The sequence below is a fragment of the Pyrus communis genome, chromosome 5, assembly GCF_041283825.1.
Source record: "Pyrus communis isolate YQ-2024b chromosome 5, ASM4128382v1, whole genome shotgun sequence".
Taxonomy (NCBI): Eukaryota; Viridiplantae; Streptophyta; class Magnoliopsida; order Rosales; family Rosaceae; genus Pyrus; species Pyrus communis.
The window spans coordinates 27842545-27862739 of NC_142569.1; the positions used below are offsets into that span (position 1 = coordinate 27842545).

Consider the following 20195-nt stretch of genomic DNA (forward strand, 5'->3'; position numbering starts at 1 on the left):
CTGTGGAGAACGACCTTGTGAGAACCGTTTATACTACAACAACCTTGTCATTCTTGCAAGTAATATAGGAGTTTTTAACACATTTGCGTGTGTGGTAAAATCCCTAGCTTGATAGACTGAAATCTCACGATTCTTAGGAGGAGGATTCGTCTCTTTAAGGACGCTTCTGTAATCTATAATTTCTTTATGGGTTGGATAGAATGAGTAAGCGACAGTTGGATTCACGGTTGGTTCTTCAGGTGCCTATGTCGTGGGTTTCCTTTTCCAGGGGTGTGAATCATTTGAACCTAGGGGTCTGCCACACTTTTGTGTAAGGGCAGATGATTAACTAGCCGCTAATGTATGTGGATCACCAAGATTGGCTTCCCGAGCTTCCAAGAGGGAAGTCTATCGTACATTTGGTACATCCATCTTTGCAGGTGCATTTGCAGCTGGAATATGTGATCTTGTCACGCACGCTAGATCAGTGAAAGCATCTAGCATGCTCTGAGTTATGCTCTAAATATCTAATATGCGCTGCACTTTAGTTTTAGATTGAGCGGTGCAAGGATCTAAATCATACAAAGTGGGAGTTGTCCATGATAATTCGTATCGTTCTTCAGGAATGTTGACCTTTTTATCTCCCCTTAACGACGGGAATACTGTCTTATAAAAGTGACAATCCACAAAACAAGCAGTAAACAAATCATCTGTCAAAAGTTTTAAATAAGGAATAATTGAAGGATAATCATATCCAACATAGATTCCCATCCTTCGCTAAGGCCCTATTTTTGTACGTAAAGACTGCAAAATCGGCACATAGATCGCATAACAAAAAACGCGTAGATGCGATATGTCGAGTTTGTATCTAGTAACTAACTTAATGGCGCTATAAGGTTGGGTCGCAACAAGCCTCAGGCGGACCAACATAGTTGCGTGGAATATTGCATGGCCCCAAGCAACGATCGGAAGCTTGGTACGTATGACTAACGATCAAGCAATCATTTATACGCGCTTAATGAATGCCTCTGCTAAGCCGTTCTGGGTGTGAACATGACGTACTGGATGTTCAACTTCAACCCTAACCGACATGCAATAGCCATCAAAAGTTTTAGATGTGAATTCTTCAGCATTATCCAATCGAATAGATTTGATCGGATAATTAGGGTGGTGAGCCTTGAGCTTGATAATCTAAGCTAACAGTTTGGAGAATGCAGCGTTCCTTATGGACAACAAGCACACGTGTGACCAACATGTGGAAACTTCAACCAAAACCATAAAATATCTTAATGGTCCACATGGAGGGTGAATCGGTCCACAAATGTCCCCCTGAATTCGTTCTAGAAAAATGGGAGGACTCGAACGAATCTTGTTATAAGAAGGCTGAGTAATAAGCTTTCCTATAGAACATGTTTAACATGCGAGTCCTTGAATCGAACCTAATCTTCGGGTTATTGGATGCTCGTGTGATTATTTGAGGATACAACGCATTGCTATTCGTCTAGGATGTCCCAAACGATCATGCCAAAGTGTAATTTCATGCGTAGTCCCAGAGGTAGGCCCGACCATATAGTGGCTTTCTATATGGCATATGGTCGTAGTATACAGACCATTTGGGATACGCTCCATCTTTTCTAGAATACGCTTCTGGCCATATTCGTAGGAAGTTATGCACATAAATTCAACTCTGTTTTCTACGTGAGTTTCAGCGTGGTAATTGTTATCTCTAATGTCCTTAAAGCTCAACAACTTTCTTCCAGAACGTGGAGAATAAAGGGCTTCATCAATGGTCAAGATTGTACCATTGGACAACATTATACGTGCCTTACCGTATCCTTCAATCAGGTTGGATGGGCCCGAGAGGGTTGTTAGAGGTGCATTCTTAAGTACGAAGTTAGTGAAATACATGAGTTCACGCAAAACGGTGTCGTGGTTGCACTATTTGTCAAATAACTAACTTACCCACTAGTGATACCTAGAATGAAAAATTAATTTGAATTGGTCACATGCATAAAAGTTCTAAAAACAAATATCCATTCAAAATAATTTTAAGTATTCAAGGACGGAAATTAAATAAAAACTTAATATCGAAAAAAGAATCACCAACAAATAATCCAAACATAAAGGAAAATTGTTCAAAATTTAACCAAAAACAAAAGGAGAGGTTCGGCCACTATTGTGGAATTGGGCCCCATGGTCTTATTTCAACTAAAAAAATAAGTTTATGTCTAAGATTCTAATCTTCCATTGGTGTGATAGCCTCCTGAAAGTCAGAAACCTCCATCTTTGTACTCTCTAGATTGTCCACTTACACAAAGTTTGATTCAAACTTCTTACGACGAGAATGATATTTAGCTATAACCTTCTGGGGAGCTCGACAAACACGGGACCAATGATCTTTTGAACCACAACGATAGCATATGTCTACATCCGTGGTTTCAAGTGCTTTGCCTTTATTCTTGAAGTTTGGGGCATTGGGAGCAAGGTTTGGGCGCTTGTGGGCTTTGTTTCCTCCCTTGGATGGGCCTTGACTCTGTTGACCTTGGTAGGATGGCTTCTGGCCCCCCCTACCACGCCTCTTTTGGCATTTTGGGCGTTGGTTTGTGTTATAGTGTGCTTTAGGCACAACAGTCGCCCTAGTAGGTTGAGCTTGATGATTCTTCATCAACAGTTGGTTTTGCTTTTCAGCGAGAAGTAAAATAGAGATCAAATCCGAGAACTTAGTGAACTTCTAAACTCTATATTGTTGTTGCAGGACAATATTAGTAGCAGATAAGGTCAAATAGGTTTTCTCTAGAAGATCCTCTTCGGTCAAAGTTTCATTACAAAACTTTAGAAGTGATCAGATTTGACAAACTTCAGAATTATATTCATTCACAGACTTGGAAGCACAAATGCTGCCAGTCATGTCTTGCTTCAGGCAAGAAGATGTCATTTTGGTGATCAAAGTGATCAGCCAAAGCGACCCATAGTGCTTGTGGATCCTCCACAACAAGATATTCAGTTTGCAAGGCGTCGTGGATATGTCTTCAAATGAAGATCATAATGGTGGCTTTCTTAGCTTCGCCAACAGGGTTGTCCGTCTCATCTTCAATGGTAGGACAAAAATTCTTTGCAGTGAGGTGGAGCTTCACATCTTGCACCCACTTGAGGTAGTTCTTTCCAGAGACCTCTAAAGTGATGAAGTTGAGTTTGTTCAAATTCGACATGTTCCTATCACAAAATAAAGGACAAGATGTGATTAGTGCAATGGAGAAGAATAATCAATCCATTCACATAGGAGTAGAACATTTAGGTTCTAATAGACATGTATTGGTTAATATTCGCATGAAAAACTTCGGGTTTTCATGGGGTGATGTTTTTAAGTGAAAAACTTTAGGTTTTCAAACAAGGCATGTTTATAGAAACTTCAGGTTTCAAAATAATTATGAACTTCAGGTTCATATGCTCGTATAGACAAATGCAAATATATACACAGAAGTATGCAACAAGAAAATATGCAAATAGAACTTTAGGTCTAAAATTATAATTGAATTAATTATCTGGACTTCAAGCCAAATTTAAAGTGTGGGTGAAAAAATATAAAACCCATTGGGCCTAAAAATAATTAGGCAATTAAACTCGCGGCCTAAAAGAAAGGCCTCAGCCCATAGGTGGACTGAGTAATTAGGGACGTGCAGCCTAAGCCCAAAAATTGGGCTGGGTTGTGCTCGGCTGGGCTGCAGGTCCAAACAGAGATGGCACATATATGGTACTGTGGGGATACAGACACCAAAGCTGCATGGGCTGGTGTTGGGAATTGGGCCGAGCCAAGTTGTCCGGCCGATGCAGGTGGGCCCTTAAAAAATATATATATATATATATATATATATTTTTTTTTTTTTGTTTATATGGTCGAGTTGGGCTCGGAAAAAAAACAAGCCCAAAGAAAAAAAAAAACTTTTTTTTTTCCTGGCCCGAGATCATACTAAGGCCCAAATTGGGGTCGGTTGGACCAAGAAGTCCTAGTAGAGCTATGAGGTGTCGCTGGAGAAGGTGACTAGCGTCGCCACTGTAGGTGGCCAATTCTTGGACAGAAGGACTCGGAGCGCCCTTGTTGGGTGTTTTTGACCACAATTACGAATCGGAGATTAGGAAATCTCAACGATTTAACCAAACCCCTTAAAATTAAAATCTGAATTTCAAGAAATCCAATGAGATTCGAAGGAATCTTCAACCAAGGGACACTGTGGAAAATCTTCAGGTCGTTCGGGAGGTAGCTGAGGTGCCTGGGCATGGCTGCAAGCCATGCAACACGGTGGTTGAAAGGTGGCGACACCTTCTGGGTGTCGGGTACTAGGTTTTGGGCAAGGAGCAGAAGCTCCACTCTGAGTTCTTGGCTCGGGGGCCAATCTACATGGATGGGTGATGGAGATCACGAGAGAACCCCTAGGTTTCCTGATTTCAATTTTTCTGTTTGTTTTTTTTTTTTTTTTCAATTCAATTAAATGCATAATCAATTCAAAATTTTGAATGCATGTACATATATTTGATGCAATTCATGGCAAATATCAAATTCACATAATTTACCAATTATGAATATAATGCATACACAATTTTTGTAGAATCTAAAATTCGAAAAGCGTAAAGTTGGGTCATGCATTATGATGAATGTTCATGCTATCAAGGCTGCAAAAATATCGAGATAAAAACCGTTTGTTTTGGAAGAACCTGATTGCGTGATGATATGGATGAACTGGTTTGATGCAGAAAAAAACTTCAACGTCAGATTCCTAAGCGTAGCGGTAAGAGTGTGCTAATAATGTGTTGTAGCCTATTTTATCTGACAATGAGAAGGGGACCGGCAACAAGAGTAGAGAGCGAGGAGAGATGTGTTTGTAGAATCGTAGGGGAATTGTGTATTAAGGATGTGTTATCCCCTACGTAGTGCCTTTATTTATAGTAGTAAAAGAAGAGAAGAAATCCTTCATCCCCAAGGAATACAAGTCCATATAGGAAATAGTAACTAGAGTAAAATCTAATCTAAAATTTACATAATCATGCTTAAACTAGAAAAGTTCACAACTTATCAGTTATTTTAAAAATGCTTTCCAAACAACTGAAATGGTCAAGGATTCTCTTCCTCTTTATTTTATTTTATTTTTTGCCTTTCTGTTTCACGCTCAAGATTTCATCTTTCTAGAGAGAATTAAAAAAATTGCTAGAGGCGGGGAAGGGGGGGAGGGAAAAAGGGAGCGAGAGAATCCCGTCCGCCAAATATAGGAAATAAAAATAAAACCCTAAGCCCACAGGTCACCCTTCATCTTCGTCTTTCACTTTCTTGAAGTTCTTCCTCCCTCGACCCATCTGCTTCGACAGCTAACACCCGCCGGCTTCTAACTATAACAACAACACTAGCTCAATTGAAAAGAGAGAGAGAGAGAGAGAGAGCGATGGCGGAGGAGGCAATTCTAGGATACCTGGAGTCAAAGGATGAAATATCAGATTCCGGTCAGTTTGCTTCTGAACATGGGCTCGATCACAACGAGGTTGTCAACGTTATCAAGAGCCTCCATGGTTTCAGATACGTTGTCGCACAGGTTCTCAGTTTTGCCCCTTTTTTCCTTTCTTTATCATAATCTGCCATTTAGTAGACTATAGATTGTTACAAGTTACTCATGCCTGAATATGTTTTTGCCCAAAACTCATAAGTAAATACACACAGGAAAAATCCCGCATTTGTGGAATGTTTGAAAGGTTTAAATTCTTGGGTTTTTTGTAACTTAGTTGAAATTAAAACTACTAATTCTGAATTATAGATGTAAAATGGTGGCCTTGGTGAGTTATTCTGTTGAATACTTTTCGACAATTGTTAATCTGCAGGACATCAAAAGAGAGATGTGGATGCTTACGATGAAGGAAGGGCATACACTGCTACCGGGTCACCGGAAGTGCAGCTGTTCCTGGCCATACCATCAGAGGGTATCCCCAAAGAAGAATTGCAGGTATGATTCTTTCCTATGGCTCTCACCTTTGTTTAGAAATTCTGATCTGATGCATTATCCATTGGTTTTATTCAATGTGTGTTTGCGATAGATTTTTGTTTTTTTATCTCCCGTGGCGTTGATAGTTGAAAATGATGTTTTATTCAGAAAAAGCTGGATCCATCGGTTTTCAAAATTGGGAGCGCCCAGGCTGCAAAGAGAAAATGGGTGGAGATGGGCAAGCAACTAGTAATTCGAAAGGTAAAACCTTGTTCATGAAACCAAGGATACTGTTATTATGTTACAATTTTATCTAAATAAGTAGGCTCTCTGTTGATTTATTTTGGCGTCACAATGAAACCAAGGATACTATCAGTATGTTAAAATTTTCTCTCATGCATATCTCTTGTTTGCAATTGTAAATACATTTTGAATTCCTCCTGGTTTGCGAGCCTGAAACTTGTGGTTATTTGATTTAAAGTTTGATGCAGGGGCAGGTTTTGAAGCGATTTCAAATGAAAATTTCACTTAGACCTCATAATTATCCTGTAAAACTAGTTACAAATCCTGGTCTATCGTTTACTTAAGCAAGGATCACGAATTAGGATTGTAGTTTCAGCTTTCACTTTGAACACTCTCTTGAATCAGGAGTCCTTCACGTTGTCATCCAACCAAAGGACATTTTTTTTAATGTGTTTTAGTTCTTCCCCTCATTGTTCAGTGCCGATTGCTTCTCAATGTTTGAGTCTTTTCAAAATTTAATATTTTGTGTCAAATGGACTCTGATTTTATTGACTGTTTAATTATGCGGTTCATTGGTGTTTTAAACATTCATTTGCACCTTTTATCTTTGTGTATGCGTTGTTTATGAATTTTCAGTAGCTTCATCCTATTGTGTGTATCTTTGTCCTTTTTCTTTTTTATGGTTCTGGCTGTACTTGGAGCAGTTCTCGTTAGTTTGGAACTCTGAGTGAGTGTCTCCATAGGGTTCTAGCGTTGTGTTATGTAATGGCCATTTTGTTATCAAATTTAGTTGTGTTTTCTATTCCTGCAAAGTTGCACCTTTTTCTGTCTTGCTCAAAATTTGCTGTACATTGCCAAATCACATACTTGGAATTAGGCCTGCACTGGACTCCTGCAAATGTCGTCCAAATATCTGATGCTACTATAACCAAGTTTTGCCTCAGTTATGTGTGCATGATGCCTATTATTTATATACATACTCATCATAATTATCTTCTTGTACGTTCTGCAGATCCAACATGTGGAGGATGAAGTAAAAAATTTGCTTCTACAGATACAAGACGGGCAGGTGGATAATTTTTTTTCAACACCAATAATCTCACATTGCATGCAACTAGATACACACATGCACATATGTAGAATGTTTGGGATATACGTTCAGCTCCAGGCTTCAGTGATGTGTACATAGGTATTGGTATGCGTGTCTGTGTTCATCTTTTATGATGGGCTGGGGCCTGATCAAAACACATCAGGTTTAACATACTAGAAAACGACTGCCTTGTGAAACATTCAAGTGGGATGGGGCCTGTTCGTACTTTAAATGAGCTGGGGGCACTCTGTTTATACATTATCATGCATGAAATGAAATGAAATGAGATTGTTTTTATTTTTATTTTTCAATACCACATTCCCTCTTATTTGATGCACATTTGCTATCCTTGGGTACCCTTGTATCTTTTCTTCTTATATATCTTCACTGGCAACTTATTTGGATTTTCTTTTCATTATATGTGATTGCAGGCCATCAACCAAGATGAAATTAAGGCTCTCAAAGCAAGAAAGCTTATTGTTCCACAGTAAGCATCATATAATTTTTATACCCTTTGCTTATATAGTTCCGTTGTTTTCTTTTGATGCTGAAGGGGTACCAATAAAATTTCTTCGACTACTGAAGACAATTTATTTTTTCTGTTCTCTCGTGCTATAGAACATGGAAGGGCTACTCGGTGAAAAAGGGCCCCAATTATGCTCCAAAGAGAAAGAAAGTAGCTACAAATTTGACTTGAGAGAATCTTCAAAGGTACATATGTGCTTGCTAATTGCTATGAGTATAAATCTTGATCAGCAGAATTTTTGGCAACAATAGTACTAAAGTTCTCTGAAGCATAGTTAACTTGGAATCACCAAAGGGCCCCAATCCCGATATTCACCGAACACTAGGATAGGCACGTGCAGGCCAACACCCGAGGGTGACGAAAGCCATTTATTGAATGCAAATGCTGAGAACAAGAAATAAATAAGACTTATAAATTTAAATGTAATGAATATGAATTTAAGGAACGTGTTTAGAGCACACGTCTAATCTAGAACACTAAAAGAATTAATATAAAAATTGAATGAACAAGGAATGGGTCCTACATCGAGAGGACTCGAAGATGCCGATGCGGAAGTGCCTTGACATCGGGATCGTACGCCTTGAATCTAAATCCTAAGGAGGCACAAAACAAACATGAGTGGACCAAGTTGATATATATATATATATATATATATATATATATATATATATATAATAAAACAGTTATCAACATACTAACTCTCAAAGTTCTATGAAAACTAATAGCATAATATGTGGTAGGTTTTCTGAAAACCCTAGCATACCACAAAACCTTTCATAAAACGTATCTCGTATATAGTGTGCTAACTTTATATAGTGTGCTAACTTGTGATATCATAATCGACCTGAAGTCCCCTACATCACTCGACCTGAAGGCCTAATGTATAAATCTTCAATCGACCCGAAAGCCCCTACATCACCCGACCCGAAGGCCAATATAATATCATTGCCTGGAAGCAGAACAGTGACCACTAGATACGCACAAAATATTTGAATATAGCCTTTCCAAACATAGGTACATATATCTCAAATTCATCTTCATAGTATAAAGCCATCCATCATCTATACTATAAAGAAGTGTGTGAAAACATATTCTAAATAGTTTATCGTCATCCATCAGATACCCTACAAGAACATGGGTTCGATAGAAAATATGGTATTCCAAAATAAGCTCAGTATAGCATGATAATCAATGTCTCATAAAACATTCACAAAACGTATTTAGTAAATCATGCTTTTCATGTATGCATTTCTAATATTAAAATATGCATTTTAGAAGGGGTCCACTTATAGTGCTTCGCCATCGAAAAGCTGCACAAACTAGCGAGAATGGAATCGCCACAATATATGCACCTAAGCACATAAAGGGTTCAATTAATAACTATATTAAAATGATTGAATTAGGAAAAACAGACGTCAAAAATGAATTCAGGACGTCGAATTACCCTAAGAAGGGTCCCGGGTAAATTTCTAAAAAGTCAACACAAGAATATTCAAGAGAATATTCCCTAACGGAATATTCCCTATTCCATTGGGTCTGAAATGGGTTGGGCCGGTCCTCCTTGGGTTTGGGCCGAAGGGTCCTAGGCCCAAAGGCGTAATTTGAAAAGGATTTTGGGTTAGGCTTTAAGGGGTTTGGTTATAACTTGGGCTTGGGTAATAACTTGGGTTTGGGCTTGATACTAATTTGGGCTTGGGTCACAAAGGCCCAAGGTTTGGGCTGGGTTTCTGATTCGGGTTTGACCCGTTTAACTTGTGGGTCGTCGGACTCCACGAAGAAGAAGGCCGGATTTCGGCCGGAAAATTAGACAAACTTTAAACGTTTATAACTTTGTCAATACTCAACGAAATCGAGTGATTTAAAAATAAAAATCATAGTTCTCGACGAAATGAAGAGAATGATACCTCGCACGACGTCTAACTCATCGTGGTTTGGCCTGAAAACGCCTCGAAAGCCACGGAGGTCGGCAGCAACTGGGTAAGATTCAAATGAATAAAACTTCTTTAATACTTAACGAAATTGGGTGAAACAAAAAGGAAAGTTGTAGTACTCAGCGAGACGAAGAGATTGATGCCTTGGGCGCCGGCCAACTCGCCGTGGTTTGGCCAGAAATTGGCTCGAAAGCTGTTGGACTTGCCGGTAAAACTGGGAAAACACCTCCCCGAGTTGTTCTGCGTCTAACCAGTGTACACAAGCAGCAACCCTACCCTAACTAACCTTAAAACACACCCCACAAGGTTTTAGAGTCTTACCCTTGGCCGTAGACGGCGGAACAAGTCGGCGAAGGTTGCACAGTGACGTGAAAGAGAGGAGCTTGGGGGAGGGATTCCTCCATCAATCCTGGGTTCGTGGGACTCGCAGAGGATGTGGGGAAGCGTGAGGTCGCCGTGTTGTGTGAGTGTGCATGAGTGTGTGTGTATGGGAGCTTGGGGAAGAGAGGGAGCACGGGGAAGATGAGAGAAGAGAGAAAAGTGAGGGAGAGGAGGAGAGAAAGACTTGGGCACTGAGGGACAAAACTAAAACACGTGAGCCCCATGGGCACACACATTAAGACCCAAAACAATTTTTAAAAAATCGGGGGTGGGGTTTTACATTAGAAGTATCCCTGTCAAAGAAAGGGGAACGTCCTCTTGTATCCCAGGCATATTTAAACTAGAAATTTATTTTTCCAATGGTATTTGAAATGTATGTACATATTCCTATGTACCAGTCATGTTTTGGTAGATGTGGGGATCCAGAGTATTTGAGGTTAATAGCTTGAAAACTAGTGTTATGTTCTTTCTTTTCTGAGACCTAATGGCATGCCCTTCTGCAGGCTATCGTGAGAAAAAAAACAAAAACTGATGTGTTAGATAATATAATTTAGATCAAGTACATATGTCAATAGTATTCACACTTGCAAAAGAACAAGTTGTGTAACTTGTGTTCCACCAGATAGAAGGTAGTGTTCAGTTTATTTATATATGTCGAGGGTAGCAGATGTTCTTTAACACCCTAACTACGAGAGTGAAAGGAGTAACATTCAGTATAACTTGGAGTTTTGTAAATCTGTCGTGCACTGGTGTTGGTCGGCTATGGATGTAATTGAAACTAGGTTAAGGTGGTCTGTGTAAATCAGTCGCCTCTCTGAATTTCTGCTTCTGGTTTTAGGTTTGGTATGTGATCGAGGACTTGCTCTTGGTGACTTGTTAGGAGTACTCAAAGAATTCTTCCCACGTCTGGGTAAGATATTGGCTGGCATTTTGCCGCTGTCTTGGTTTTTGTGCTTGTGATTTTGGATATTGGGTTACTATAATGGTTAACTTATTGGTTTCTATTTTTACTCTTAGGCATGTCGAAACTACGATTCAAGCCAGCTTATAATCCATATACTGAGCCTAGCATGGAGATTTTCAGTTGTAAGTTTATTCTCAATAAGGTGAAAATGCTATTTAGTGTGTGTAGTTGAAAGCTGATAAACAATTTCATTTTTGCTCAAATAGTTATCATGAAGGCTTGGGGAAATGGGTAGAAATTGGAAATTCAGGCATGTTTAGACCTGAAATGCTGCTTCCTATGGGACTCCCGGAAGATGTTCGTGTTATTGCATGGGGCCTCTCTCTCGAAAGGTAAGAACAAATTATTTTGTCGATACTGTTTTCCTCGGTGTCTTTTTTAAAAGTGAAGAGTGAAGATTTGATGAAGAGCACTCTTTAACTATGCTTTGGAGAAATCCAATTGGCGGGTGGGGAACTCTTGCTAGAAAAATACTCTAAACTATAATTGCTTTCTTATGTGGATCTTAATTTGGCACCAGACCGACGATGATTCTCTATGGGCTTGATAACATCAGAGATCTTATCGGACACAAGGTAAGACTGACATCCTTATCTTCAATCTTTTTCGTAAAATTTTCATTCATCTGAGTTGGGTTTCACCTGGTTCTCTTATTTTCCAGGTCGATCTTGGTCTCATCAAGAGAAACCCAGTCTGTCGACTTGGATTATAAGCGTTTTCTGTGGCCGTTGCAAGATTTTTGTTGTACTGCAGTTTGCTCATTCGAAATACAAATATACTGAGAATTTACGGCAAGGCGTTACTTTTGTTGATAGAAAAAAAATAGGCTTCTCTTCATTTGATGAAGACTCACGATTTGCCATATTTATGCAACTGAATGGTTATTGTTTTTCCCCTACTTGTTTTTGGTGAAAGCTTGAAAAAACACTTCTATTCGACCAAAAGGAAAACGCGACTTGTTGAGAAAATCAGATCCTATATGTATAAAATTGAAACCGGTTATCTATGTATTCCGCATAATCGATAATGTTGGGAAGAGGTTTTAAGTTTGAATTCCTAGGTAATGAAATAGTAAAAAGAATACAACATGGTACATTAAAAGCGATGGGCAAGATGGACTATCCCAGAACAAGAAGGCAAATTATAATCGTACCAACGATAATTTTTTGTCTACGCTAAATTTTAGTTTGGTAATAAATTTTATTGGGGAAGATGGTGAAATTTCTTACCAGTCGGCATTTAAGTTAACATATTAACGTGAATTAATATCGATCGAGAAACAATGTTAATTAACGTGAATTAATATTGCTGAGAGTGAATTCTACATTGGAAAAATGTGAGATTCTTACTTTGAACAAATATTGATCGAGAAAACAAAGATAATGAAATTTCTTACATACATAGCCGTTGACATTTTTTTTTAGGGCTTGGCCAATAAATCTCTGATGTCTAGTCAGTTTTTCTAAAAATAGAATTTAGGGCTTAATTGCGTAACAAAAACTTACTAGAATTTGAAGGAGAATGGGGGATTTATAGAGATAGGGCCAGCCACATGTGTAGGGTTTTGCCTTGACATGTGTCGGCATCCGATTGGCCAATAAGTTATCATATGTAGGATGGATGGGGAAAAAATTATTCCAAGATATTATTTAATAAATAATATCTTAGAATTATTCTGTGGAATCCCTTATTGGATTTGATTATGATTCCTTACTTGATAAAGTTGACCTTTAATTAGGAGAGTATAAAGATAAGACGTAGTAGTTAATCCTATCTTTAATACCTTTGACTTTTCTCCCATGGCAGGAGAGCTTGATGAGATTGTAGTTAGCTGGTCAAGCCTTCAGGGATGTTAAACTGTGTGTGGATTAAATGTGGGCCTTGCCAATTTAATAAGGGCATTCTTGTCTTTTGCTGGGACAAGTTCATGTGTCAGCTTTAGGATTTTTGGAATTATTTTTGGCTCTACGAATGCCTCACACCTGCTGTGCTCCATGCAGCAAAGGGCAGGAGGTGTAGGAATCTCAAGTTGAGTAGGCTAGCAGAGAATTATATCCTGATTTGCTTTAAATTTTGGGCTTTGAATTGAAGGTAAAGTCTTATGGTGAGGGAAACTAACTGTTTTTAAGATTTATTTAATCCTAGCTTAAGTAGAGGATTAAATAAACTTAGAGAACAATTATTCTCCCATAAGAAAATGAAAAAACTAGAGGAAACTATATCACATCCCCTAGTTTTCTTCTTTGCTTGCCATGCGAAGCGTTGATCGTCATTGTCTTCTTCTCCATGCACACCAAAGATAAGAAAAATAAAAATGTTACTTTTTTTTTTGTTTCCTACCTGAAGCCGTGCTTGGCTTTATGGGATGGCTCGACTGGGGCCGAGGTCTGGGACAACATGGCTGGGAGCCATGGTGCTGGAAGAGAGTCGGCTCAGGCGGCTGGCGTGGGCCACATGCTTGGAAGAGGTGGGCTGTTGGGCTTTTCTAGCTGGGTTGAGCCAAGAGAAGGGGAAGGGAAGCCTGGCTCGAGCTGTTGGGCTTCTGGAAAAATGGGTCTATGGGCCAGCTGGAGGGAGAGAAGAAGAATGGGCTGTCGAGACTGGGCGCTGGGTTACTGACTACTGTGGTCCTGGGCCGTCGGGTGGCGCGCTGGGCTGTAGCCTGGTATGCTGCTCCCTGCTTCTTTTTATTATTATTTTTATATATCTTCTTCGAGTAGTGTTTGTACAGCCGTAAGATTGACGAATATCCTCGGCCAAAGTTTCGTTAGGTCGGGTCTGTCAGTAAAGTCGGCTACTTTAAGGATGATGATGTTAAGATAGGTCCCGAAGAGCATGCAATCCTGTCTGGAGTCCGCAACTGAGTTTCTGAGCTTGGGTTTCCTCTCTGAAGCTAACCTCTGAGGTTTTAGTGATCTGAGCGTGTAAGCATGCGGTGGAAGCTTACTTCCATAGAGGGTTCTCTCTAACGGGAGCTGACAGCTTGACTCAAATAGGTGTCTTGTTGCTAACATAACACTTGTACGAACACACAGCCCTCTAACTAAAACAACTAGCACGAGGGTGTTACATTCTTCCCCTCTTGAAGGAAATTTAGTCCTCTGAATCTCACGCACCTTGTGAAAACAATTATCGAAACTTTTCTCTGATTTCATCTCCATTTGCTCCATTTGCTCAACTTGTCTCTTGGACTGAGTGGTCTTGCCACTCTACTTTTACTAGAGAGATAACCTTTGTTCGTAATACTTGCTCCCCCGATCCAAAGTCTAACATACTCATTAATCTCAATCGGACCGTAGTCTGTAACATGTGACACATCTGGTTCATACCTCCCTAACATGGATATGTGAAAAACAGTATGAACATTGATAGCTTCAGTGCTACCTTTCTTGATCTCATTTTTCAGCAAACAACTCAGAATCCAGCGAAATTCCGGCCGATGGACGGTCGCTTCTTTGACGGAATATCCTAATCTACCGTTAAAACGAAGCTATATTTCGTTAACCGAATATTCCGTTATGTCGTCGGATGATCCAAATCTGGAAGATTCCGACCACAATCAACATAATATTCCTCCTCCAGCAAGTGTGGCGCGTGTCTGGGCGTGACATCACTTGACAGCTCCGACTGGCGCTGGCGGCGTGAGTCATTTTTCAATTACTTTGAACCCCCGAATTGAGCAAACAAAGGCATTTTGTCGATATTTTCCTTAGTATTGACTAGGTTAATGATTAGTATAGTGGTTTCTCATGTAGGATATAGGAGAGACTTATTTAGGCAAATGTAAAATGTTTATACATTATTATTAATGTGATTTATGAGCTTTGTGAATCCGACTATGGCATGACCATAGATATATTTTATCTGGTTATTATATGTGTCTGCATGGTTTCTACAGTACCGTCCAAGGTTAGGACTAGCTTCACATGTATGTTCATATGCATCATTACGTTCACATTGGATCCATTGCAGGTGATAGCATGTACTAGTTGTACTAAGCAACTAGAACCTGTATGTGATGCGTTTAGCGCCAACTTCACATGTATGTAGTACCTAGTCTGTTCATGTAGCTACTTTCTACATGTACTTGTATGCTTGTGTGTTTTTTATGAGCATATCATATTATTATTGAGATATTGGTGATGTACCTGTACCTTGAGACTACTACTATTGTGTTGTGTACCTTGATTTTTCATACTTATGATTCAGTATGATTTTGAAAACTATACGGGATTTTACAACAAGGGGTTACTATTTTTCGAAAAGCAAACGGTTTTAGAAAACTATTATTTTTTGTCATTCACGTTCTATTTTGTGCCCTTTCAGGGGGGGGCATAGTGGCTGTATTCTGGTGGAGATGAGGATTATTGGCACTCACTGACCTTCATTTTCGTAATCTAGGAAGTTGTTTTCTGTTATTTTGTATTAATATCCATCTTGTCCAGGATGAGAATATTTTTTTTTTCAATTCTATGACATGTACCTATTATCTGACAAACCACCTCCAACCCTTGGGTTAAAAGCCAAATTTTTTAGCCCGAAAAATTTGGCTTTTAGCCCAGAAACAGCTTTTCTGCTCCAACCCTTATGGCCTAATATTTTAACCCAGAATTATTAAAAAATGAATTTAGGCTATTTAAAAAAAATAAAATAAATATGTAGACTATCGTAAATTGATTTTATGAACATTTTAATATAAAAAAATTTAAATTCCGATAAAAATTGAAAAATCACTAAATTTTTCACAAACAAGCCTTCAACTTTCACCAATCTTTCAACTTTCACCAACTGTTCAACACCAAACTTTCTACTTTCATCAACCGTTCAACACCAAACTTTCAACTTTCACCAACCGTTGAACAATTTGGAAATGGAAAGAAATAGTAGAAAGATAAATTAGAAGAATTGTAGGAGAAATTTGAGTTTTGTGTGGATATTTGAACAAATACATAGGTATTTATAGTGTTTTTGGGTAAATTTTGAATTAAATAATTTTTTTTAATTATTTTAGCTGTTAGATTTAAATTTGGGCCGTTACATCTTTTTATTTTTTTTTTATTTTTTTTTTTACTGTTAGATTTGATTATATTCGATCTTAGCCATTGGATTCAATGTATTTTAAAATAACATATTTTTTAAAAATGAAATTTGAATTTGGACCGTTGGATCAACCAACGGTCCTTAAATGATGACCGTCGGATGCGGAAAAGAGCCGTTGGGCTCAGGGAAGTGGCCGACATGGCCTTGACGATGGGCCCCCACATTGTCAGGACGTGATTGCAAGTAGCCCACGTTACTACAAAATTATCTATAACTGGCGGTTCAAAAACCGACAAAAAAACGTATATTAATGACGGATTTTAAGCAAAATCTGACAGAAAATGAATGCAGTGGCATATATAATAAGCGACAGAATTCCCGGCGTCAAGAAATGAATTTTCCGACAAAAAATACTCTAAAACCGACAAAAATTGTGTCAGATATAACCAACAGAGTATAAATTAATAAAGAATAAATAATAGCATTTTTTTTGTCGGATAAAACCGACATAAAATATAAAAAACAGCCAGCACTTATGTCGGTTATAACCGATAGGAAATATATTAATAATAAATAAGACCATTCTCTGTCGGATAAAACCAACAACAAATAGATTAATAATAAAAAAAATATAAAAAGGTCTTGACGGCATTATCCCTTCTCCTTCTCCTTCTCGTTGAAAGTGAAAGTGACTACTCCTTGTCTGTCCTAACTTTTAATCTTGTATTCCCTGGAGCGGTCCTAATTCTTCTATGGTAAACTCTGTTTTACATTTTCTTCTTTGTATTCTTCTTCTGGTGGTGGTGGTGTTGCTCCTGCTGTTGACGATGATGATGCCCCAACTCTTCAAGAAAAGTATGATGTGTTTATTAGTTTCAGAGGTGAAGACACATGCCCTACTTTTACCAGCCATCTTCATGCTGCTTTACTGCGCAAGAAAATTGATGCATACATAGATTACAGACTTTCGATCAAGAAGTCAAGGCTTTTGATCATCATTTTCTCCAAAAACTATGCGTCTTCCACATGGTGTTTGATTGAAATGACCCAACATGCTTGAACCAGATTTTGCAGCTGCAAACCAGATTGAGCTAATAAGGTATACCATATTCTTCACTTCCTACAATTCATCCTGAAAATACAAAGCAATGAGGATCAAATTGGTTGACCATCTCCGGCCACTGATTGATGGAATGGCGAAGAGTATGATTTGGCACCATGGATGGATCGTGAAGCTATTGCATTGTGATAGGACATGAGAGATTACCTGAGAAAAGCCATTTTTCGATGCTCGACTTGTCGTAGGTTTGGCCTGTGCAGACAGTGACTGGATCTTTGAACAAGTCCACACTGATTGGGCATTTGAACAGATGGGGAATTCTCATTTCTTCAACTTGTTCTTTCATATATGGACAATGGATGAAAACCCAACTCAAACAAATTTACAAATGCGTGCGTGTGGGTGAGGGAGGGGGAATAACATGAATTAAATCATAGGTGGAAGCATGTGGAAGGACTTATAGCGCTTTGCTTGTCTTTGTGCTCAAGGGCTTGGATAGCTTCTGCCTTGTTCATCCATGGTGATTGAACCAAGAAGGTGAAGGAAATGAGGAGAAGGGAAAAGGGGGAAGGGAGAAGCACCGATGCAAGGAAAGAGATGGAGGGGTTTTATTTTGGAATATTGTCATTATTGTCGGTTAAAACCGACAGAAACATCTTTTTTATTAAAAATGGACAGAAAAGTTTCATTACTGTCGGTTCTAACCGACAGAAACAAAATCGTGGCAAAATTCCCTCCGAAAATTTTAAATTCCCCCCAAAATGGATTTTTAAATTCCCCCCAAAATTTTGTTTTACGATTTAAAAAAATAAAATAATAATTGTTTGGTTTAATAAATAAATAAATAATATGTATTTAAATAGAATACATTTTTTAAAATTAAATAAATAATTGTTTGGTTTAATAGATAATTTTTACACTTTTGGTTTAATAGATAATTTTTACACTCGTGGTAAAAATATTAAAATATAAATTATACTATTGTGTGTGTGTGTGTTAACATGGGTACATTCTTCAAAATCACAAAAACTTATTGTATCAAAATATGGGTACATTCTTCAAAATCACAAAAAAAAAAAAAAAAAAAAATTAGGCTTAATAACATTAGTAAATTTCTTCAATTAAACTTGACATAAATACATTCTCAAATCAAAGAAAAAAGAATGTACCTATATAAGTTTAAAAATAGATTAGAAAAAATTGAATAGATTTTATATAAAAAAATGGTACGTTTTACGTATAACAAAATGATATATTTAAGAATGAGTACATTTTAAGATTAAAATTTTGAAAAATATACATGAATGGATACATATAAGATTAAAAAATTGAAAATATTTAAAAAAAAAAAAAAAAAAAAAGCTAATAGGTACAAACTTTTTCTAATTTTTTATTTATTTTGGAAATGTTTTGAATTGAAAATTAGTTAGGAGTTTAATAAAGGTTGAGTATTAAAATTCTAAATCAATTATTAATTTTTATTTTAAAAAATTATGTAACTGACATGTAAATTTATTATTACATTAATGCTAGGTACTTGGATTAAAATCTGAAAACTAATAAGGTTTCAGTCAATGAACATTAGTCAAGGTTCTAAAAAACGCTAGGCGCTAGTTGGGCCGTAGGCTGACACCTAGTGCCTAGGCAGATTTAGGTAAATTTCTTGTATATTTTGTATATAAGTGCATATTGACACTTACAAAAAAATTATACTTGTATAAAATCCATGGATAAGATAATAAAAGAATGATAAAATCAATGTTCTAAAAGACGTTAGGGGCTAGTCGGACGGCGAGCTGGGGCATAGCGCCTAGACGGGCCTAGACAGATTTACGTAAATTTAATATAAATTAATTAAATTTACTATATAATATATAAATAATATGTCTTTTCTTTTAAAATAATAGATGTGATGTTAGGGTTTAAATACGTACTAATGAAAATGGTCTTAAAAGAAAAAAGAATAATAAAACAATAGATCTTTACTAGTTTACGTAAATGGTCGTAAAAGAAATAAAAGAATAAAAAATTGATAAAGAAAGTTATTGGGACCAGGACCTGTGCAATCAAAAGAGAGGAGATGGTGGGGCCATAAAGAATTCACCTCACTCGTCCATTTAAATTGAAAGTTAATATGGTGGTCCCTACCCTTTCATCTTCTTCCTCATGACCTATAACATCATTTTTCTAGATAAATATTTTCAGATCTCGGCGTCTTCTCATACGCCCGCCTAATGATAGGTGCATTATTTATCATATTTTTATATTAATTATCCCTAAGTTTTGTTAAGGAATTCATTATAAAAGAACCTTATTACTTTCATTTTCTCAGTTTCAACCATTCTGTGCACTTAGGACGTTTTTGGTGATAATTTGACTTTCCAGAGGAGTTTTGATGCAAAACTAATCGGAGAAGGAAGCTAAGATGCTGAAGATCATTGTATCTGAATTTCATACTTTTCCATGGAGCCATTCATTCCAGTTTTACAAATCAATTCCGCAAAAGTTGTTTTCCTCTCAGAATTACGCAACTGTAGGAGAATGAAGATTTGAGGGCTTTACCGATTTTTCCTATTGATGTGCGATATATACTTGGAAAGATAAGAGATAAAGCTACGTTTTCCATATTTTTACCGAATTTTCCAAAAGAAAAATCGACCCCAAATATGGCGTGCAAATCAGATGCTGTGTTCCCCAAGTCAAGAAGGATTCTTTCCTAGTTTGTCTCATTAATTATTTAGGAGTTTGTTTTATTTTAGGAGACTTTCTCCCAGACCTTTTAGGGTTTTTCTAGTATATAAGGTCCCTAGGCTCTCTCTAATCTATGATCCATCCATCCACCCCTGCATAACCCATACCACCGCACCATACTACCATTCACCATCTTCGCAATAAGTGAAGAAGAGCTTAGGGACATGCTTTGGCATGGATTCTGGGTTCTATCTTTCTTTTATTTTTATTTCTATGTGTAACTAAGTTATTTTCTAAGGTTTATGATGAAGCCATGACATGAATATT

General features: G+C 37.6%; 1 protein-coding gene and 2 pseudogenes across 2 annotated transcripts; 2 read left to right on the forward strand and 1 right to left on the reverse strand.

Moving 5' to 3' along the window:
- Window positions 1-2215: 2215 nt before the first annotated feature.
- On the reverse strand, window positions 2216-3188 carry LOC148697061 (uncharacterized; annotated as a pseudogene).
- Window positions 3189-5202: 2014 nt separating this feature from the next.
- LOC148697062 (phenylalanine--tRNA ligase alpha subunit, cytoplasmic-like) lies at window positions 5203-8444 on the forward strand (annotated as a pseudogene). Its single transcript, XR_015963028.1, has 6 exons — window positions 5203-5558; window positions 5842-5963; window positions 6111-6203; window positions 7198-7254; window positions 7707-7762; window positions 7894-8444. The product of XR_015963028.1 is annotated as a phenylalanine--tRNA ligase alpha subunit, cytoplasmic-like (transcript).
- Window positions 8445-10729: 2285 nt separating this feature from the next.
- On the forward strand, window positions 10730-11969 carry LOC148697063 (phenylalanine--tRNA ligase alpha subunit, cytoplasmic-like). The gene is made up of 6 exons (XM_088694824.1): window positions 10730-10742; window positions 10952-11023; window positions 11131-11195; window positions 11282-11409; window positions 11598-11652; window positions 11739-11969. The coding sequence occupies exons 3-6, from the start codon at window positions 11133-11135 to the stop codon at window positions 11787-11789; spliced, it is 297 nt and encodes a 98-aa protein (XP_088550950.1). The 5' UTR covers window positions 10730-10742; window positions 10952-11023; window positions 11131-11132; the 3' UTR covers window positions 11790-11969.
- Window positions 11970-20195: the final 8226 nt, after the last annotated feature.

What these genes read in the sequence shown, in the direction of transcription:
- LOC148697063 (XM_088694824.1), top strand. Translation starts at nt 11,133, where the DNA reads ATGTCGAAACTACGATTCAAGCCAGCTTATAATCCATATACTGAGCCT. An exon ending in AGCCTAGCATGGAGATTTTC is followed by an intron (nt 11,196 to 11,281) that starts AGTTGTAAGTTT and finishes TTTTGCTCAAAT; the next exon opens with AGTTATCATGAAGGCTTGGG. An exon ending in GAGATCTTATCGGACACAAG is followed by an intron (nt 11,653 to 11,738) that starts GTAAGACTGACA and finishes CTTATTTTCCAG; the next exon opens with GTCGATCTTGGTCTCATCAA.